Genomic DNA, 6309 nt, shown 5'->3' with positions numbered 1-6309 from the left:
AATAAACAAACATACAGTCAATAACACAATAGAGAAAAAGTATATATACAGTGTGTGCAAATGAGGTAAGATAAGGGAGGTAAAGGCAATAAATAGGCCATAGTGGCGAAATAATTACAATTTAGCAATTAAACACTGGAATGATAGATGTGCAGAAGATGAATGTGCAAGTAGAGATACTGGAGTGCAAAGGAGCAACAACAACAAAATAACAGTATGGTTGATGAGGTAGTTGGATAGGCTATTTACAGATGGGCAATGTACAGGTACAATGATCTGTGAGCTGCTCTGACAGCTGGTGCTTAAAGTTAGTGAGGGAGATATGGGTCTCCAGCTTCAGTGATTTTTGCAATTCGTTCCAGTCATTGGCAGCAGAGAGCAGGAAGGAAAAGCGGCCAAAGGAGGAATTGGAATTGGCGAAGACAGAACACAAGCTTTGGGTGGGTGGGTGATACCCAGGTGAAGGAGATGGGACTGTATGCAAGGGAGTTTAGTCCAACGGTAGCTATTCCTGTAAATCCACCATGGCTACTCCTGCCTCCAGTAGTTGATCTAGAAGTGTTGGAGAGACTACAGATACTAAGGGAAGGCATTTATTTCAAGTACAGAGGAAAGTCGGGGAGGACGGCAGGAAGGGACAGAAAAGAGGAGGCTATTTTTACAAGATTAAGGGTGGGACACAGCTAGTTTAATAAGAACTTAAATGTGATAGGAAAGCATCCAACAGGAAAATGTGATTATTACCAGGAAACATATACCTTGGAGCATGTATTGCTACAGTGTGGGCAGTATCAGAGGGAAAGAGAGAGGCTGAGATCTAGTATGAGGGAGAAGGGGATACAGGAAATTAGTTTAGTTTATTGAGTAGAACGTCATTAGATATAGTCACACATATTTAATATTTTTAAGAGCAACGGGGCTGGCATGTAGGATTTCGTTTCCCCCTGTCCCACACTCCAATACAGTAGGTGTCGGTAATGCACCACAAAGTTGGATGCCAACTGCTGATAAACCCCACCGAAGAAGAAAAACACGTCCTAACGTCTTGTTGATGTTGCTGAAACGCTATGAGATTGACAGAACCGCAAAGCATCAGATATGAAGGAGGCACGTACAATGATTTCACGATCTAAAATCGAACCCTGTGGCAGCACTGCGTGGTGTCAACGACACGAGATAGTCGAGCTCCCCCACGTACCCAAATTGCCAAATTAGTTAGCTAGCGCCTTGTAGCTAACTAGCTAGCTAGCAGTGGTAGATTTGATACCTTCCTGGGGCATATTGCTCAAGTATTTTTGACATGCTGCATGTGGTGTACATGTAATGGTCGGGAATGCATTTATCTAAGAAATGTTCAGCGTTCAAAGTGGTGCTCGGCGCTCTGGTGCTTGTTGCACTCTTACAAATGATCTATCTCTCCTTCCTATCGAAACTGCACGGTAAGCAGCAGCGCTACCGATACTCAGAGCTCTTCGGGAGCTCTGGCAAGAAAAATGCCAACCCGGAGAAAAACTCACGGAAAGAGCGTCTCAGGTACTCTCTGTCCACAGGGGGTATCTTTGATCCCAGCGGACAATACCGCGTGTACAAGAACTTGATCAAAAGCGATTTCTCRACCAATCAGAAYKKWGGAGRGGATGCKAGCTCMCACRTCTTGGCCTTAGCAACGCACACATCCATCAACAACTTGCACCACCTGAATTCTTTGGTGGAAAGGTGGCAAAACCCGCTCTCTGTGGCCATATTCGCTCATGGCCAAGATGTCAAGTTTGCCACAGCCCTGGTCTACGCCCTCACCATCTTCTGCCCTCAGATCCAGGCCTTGGTGGACTTTCACTTGGTGTGCCACTCTGGGCAGATGGCTAGTTTCCCAGAGCAGGACCGGGAGCATTTTACCGGGCTTGAGGACTGTGCCGCTGTGTTCGCCAGGCTCGAGACGCACCGAGACAAATACCAGAACTACGCCATCGGTGGAAACGGAAACGTCTCCTACCCGAATAATCTCCTTCGGAACGTTGCCCGCGGCGGCACGGAAGCCAACTACATCCTGGTCATTGACATCGACATGGCGCCCAGTGCTGACCTCCACCAGCAGTTCCTGGCGCTGGTCATGAGACGTGAACCCGCCACGGACGAGGTCTTCGTGCTGCCCGCCTTCGAGATCCGCCACGTACGCAAGATGCCCGCCACCAAGTCGGAGCTGGTGCAGCTGTACCAGGTGGGCGAGGTGAGGCCCTTCTACGAGGAGCTATGCCCGCGGTGCCAGGCCCCCACAAACTACTCTCAGTGGGTGAACAGACACAGCCAGGGTTTGGGGCCCCTGGACGTGGCCTATACATTATCCTGGGTGGACCCCTGGGAGCCCTTCTACATTGGGCACCGCACCGTGCCCTTGTACGACGAGAACTTCAGGCAGTACGGCTTCAACCGCATCAGCCAGGTATGTATTGTATGGATACGGGTAACCGGGCACTCTTAGATTGCAGTGGAGACGTGGCACGTGTGTGTGTATGGTTGCACACAGTTAGGGCTTCATTACATCAACTGACACCGTACACTGCAGAAACCCTTGCACTGCAGTAAAATATATAGTGTCTTTGGAAAGTATTCAGACCACTTGACTTTTTTCACATTTTATGTGATAGCCTTATTCTAAAATATATTTTAAAAATCCTCATCAATCTACACACAATACCCCATAATGATGAAGCGAAAACAGGTTTTTAGACATTTTATTAAATTTATTAAACGAAAAACAGAAATACCTTATTTACATAATTATTCAGACCCTTTGCTAGGAGACTCGAAATTGAGCTCAGGTACATCCTATTTCTATTGGTCATCCTTGAGATGTTTCTACAACTTGATTTGAGTCTACCTGTGGTCAATTCAATTGTTTGGACATGATTTGGAAAGACACAACCTGTCTATATAAGGTCCCACAGTTGGCAGTACATGTCAGAGCAAAACCCAAGCCATGAGGTTGAAGGAATTTTCCGTAGAGCTCAGACAGGATTGTGTCGAGGCACAGATATGGTGAAGGGTACCAAAACATTTTGGCAGTGTTGAAGGTCCTCTAAAACACAGTGGCCTCCATTCTTAAATGGAAGAAGTTTGGAACCACCAAGACTCTTCCTAGAGTTGGCTGCCTGGCCAAACTGAGAAAATGGGGGGAGAAGGGCCTTGGTCAGGGAAGTGACCAAGAACCCGATGGTCACTCTGACACAGAGCTCTGGAGTTCCTCTGTGGAGATGGGAGAACCTTCCAGAAGGACAACCATCTCTGCAGCACTCCACCAATCAGGCCTTTATGGTAGAGTGGCCAGACAGAAGCCACTCCTCAGTAAAAGAAACATGACAGCCCACTTGGAGTTTGCCAAAAGGCACCTAAAGTCTCTCAGACCATGAGAAACAAGATTGAACTCTTTGGCCTGAATGCCAAGCGTAATGTCTGGAGGAAAACTGGCACCATCCCTGCGGTGCAGCATCAAGCTGTGGGGATGTTTTTCATCGGCAGGGACTGTGAGACTATTCAGGATCGAGGGAAAGTTTAATGGAGCAAAGTACAGAGATCCTTGATGAAAACCTGCTCCAGAGCGCGCAGGACCTCAGACTAGGGCGAATGTTCACCTTCCAACAGGACAATGACTCTTAGTACAGAGCCAAGACAACGCAGGAGTGGCTTCGGGACAAGTCTCTGAATGTCCTTGAGTGACCCAGCCAGAGCCCGGACTTGAACCCGATCGAACATCTCTGGAGAGACCTGAAAATAGCTGTGCAGCAATGCTTCCCATCCAACCTGACAGAGCTTGAGAGGATCTGCAGAGAAGAATGGGAGAAACTCCCATAATACAAGTGTGCCATGCTTGTAGCGTCATACTCAAGAAGACTCGATGCTGTAATCGCTATCAAAGGTGCTTCAACAAAGTACTGAGTAAAGGGTCTGAATACTTATGTAAATGTGATATTTCAGTTTTTATTGAAAAAAGGTTTTTGCTTTGTCATTATGGTGTATTGTGTAGATTGATTAGGGGGGGAAAACAAATACATTTTAGAATAACAAAATGTGAAAAAAGTCTAGGGGTCTGAATACTTTGAAGGCACTGTACATTATACTAAAATAATATAACTTTTAGCTGAATAAAGTATTTATCCCCATTACCTCTTCTCCCCCCTCTCTTCCGCCTCTTCTCCTCTCCCCAGGCCTGTGAGCTCCATGTGGCAGGCTACAGGTTCTCCGTGCTGAACTCTGCCTTCGTGGTGCACAAAGGGTTCAAAGTTCAGGGCGAGTTCCACAGCAGGAAGGACGAGGAGAACCGAAGAAACCGCCTGCTCTTCCGCAGCTTCAAGGAGGGCCTGAAGGCCAAGTACCCCTCCTCCCCTCGACGCTGCTGAGGAGACCAGGTGAGAACACTGGTGCCTGATTGACACTATACCTTAAATCAATGGGTTGGCCTGGTTACGCAGCCACCGTAGTTGCTGGAATCGTGCTAGGGAGGATATCCAAGCCAACATAGTACGGTCTGGCTCTAGGGGTTGATTTGGAGTTCAGCAGTCCTGTAAGTTCACAAGACTTCTGTCCAGCAAGAAATCATCAAATGACTCACTACACTACAACATGAACCAGTCTGGTCCCTCAATTCCTGCTCATTTTTCTGTCGTTCAACCCCTGGAGAGACACCTGACTCTACTAGGGTTTCTAAATCATCATCGTTACCTATGTATTTACAGTGAGGGTGGTCCTATCATTTCCAGTGGTTTCCAGTGCCCTCTGACCTTCATCCAGCCCATGGAGAACAAAACATTGAAACTTTTTACTTGCAGAGCATTTGTGACACAGAATATTTAGTAAATATGACCTTGCTCTATATAAGTTGGGACACTACCATGTTGAGATGCAGTCTATGTAGCGGGAAAGAGTGAGTGGTCTGGGTCTACCACTGTTATGATACCAGCGTGTTAACTGGAAAAAGTTATTTAATACCTGCAGGTTTAACAAACACTGATGAATGTTTAGAGAGACTGTAAAAGCAATGGATAATACACATGTTATTCACTACTACTGACATAGATACTCTATTTAATTGAAAGGCTCACTTATTTATAAAGGATTAGATTTTTATGGTTTGCGAATATTTGAAGTGTAAAGAGTTTTGTGAACACTGATGTTGTTTTCTTAAAGGTGATCAGCTGTTCTGGTCACGTACAGTATGTAGGCCCTAGCATCCGTCCCAAATGGCACCCTATTCCCTATAGACTACTAATAGAACAATAGGGTGCCAATCGGGACCTACCCATAGTCTGCATCCTGGATATTTGGCGTTGTGAAAATATGGTACAGTATTACTATTTTCTGCATAGATGGGGACTGACTTGTTAGACCTGTGAAGAACTTACTGTAGCACAGAGAAACTCCGTACTCCACCACTAATAAATGTTATTTTTAGTTATTTGGGAGAACATTTTTAATTACATTTTGAAAGTTTACATATTAGTGAGATATTTTTCAAATGTAATGTTTTCTCCCTGACCTGAGAATGGTTCAAGTTGTCCGAAAGTAAATGTCAATGGTTTGTTTGGTTTCCTATTAAAATACAACGAAAACTTTAACTTCATTCTTAAATTGCTTTTCATTAAATGTCCTAAAAGTTAATTGGCAGACTGAACTATGTTACTACATTATTTAAAACGATCAAAATATTTTGGGACCATTTCAATTTGCTATGTAGACCGTTTTTTTTGGCACACATTTATGTGTAGTAGCAACACAAACCAGCAGAGGGCAGTGGAGTAGAGGTTCTCTGTTCAGAGGATTCATCATGTAGGACTGCAGTTCTTGTTCTGTTGATTCTACATCAAGTTCCTGAGTACGTCAATCCAGTAGATTTTCATGCTAACCATTTACTTCTTAGATGATTGGGAAGGAGATCTACATATTTATCTCTACATTTCCCTCATATTTCTGTGAAAGTGGTTGAGTATCAGGTTCGGGGTGAATTCAGCTGTCAATTTAAAGGCCCAGTGCAATCAATTCTGTTTTTCCGGTGTTTTTATATCATATGTGATTTGTTATTTCCTGATTGTTGCTGGTTGAAAACGCAATCTAGACAGGACTTTCTAATCAGCAGGTTTACATGGGTGGGAGGATTGGCTTTCCATGGTGACATCGCCATGCGGTAAATTGGTTAATAGACCAATAACAAAGTTCCAAACCTCTCTGCCAATAACAGCTTGTTTTCAGTTTCACCCTCCCCACTGACTACCCCCAGACAGTCTTAGTAAAATGATTGCTTGAGAAATAGTTTTTAGC

General features: G+C 44.7%; 1 protein-coding gene across 2 annotated transcripts; it reads left to right on the top strand.

Annotated features, from left to right (window-relative positions):
• Nucleotides 1–535: 535 nt before the first annotated feature.
• On the top strand, nt 536–5609 carry LOC111960404 (beta-1,4-glucuronyltransferase 1). Of its 2 annotated transcripts, XM_023982391.2 has the most exons (3): nt 536–2440; nt 4203–4403; nt 4731–5609. In XM_023982391.2, exons 1-2 carry the CDS (start codon nt 1334–1336, stop codon nt 4392–4394), a joined length of 1299 nt encoding a protein of 432 aa, XP_023838159.1. In that variant the 5' UTR covers nt 536–1333; the 3' UTR covers nt 4395–4403; nt 4731–5609. The 2 variants fall into 2 exon arrangements, with proteins under 2 accessions (XP_023838159.1, XP_023838158.1); XM_023982390.2 differs by having other exon boundaries at nt 538–2440; nt 4203–5609.
• Nucleotides 5610–6309: the final 700 nt, after the last annotated feature.

The sequence above is a fragment of the Salvelinus sp. IW2-2015 genome, linkage group LG37 (genome assembly GCF_002910315.2).
Source record: "Salvelinus sp. IW2-2015 linkage group LG37, ASM291031v2, whole genome shotgun sequence".
Lineage (NCBI taxonomy): Eukaryota > Metazoa > Chordata > Actinopteri > Salmoniformes > Salmonidae > Salvelinus > Salvelinus sp. IW2-2015.
This window is presented reverse-complemented; position numbering and strand designations above follow the sequence as displayed.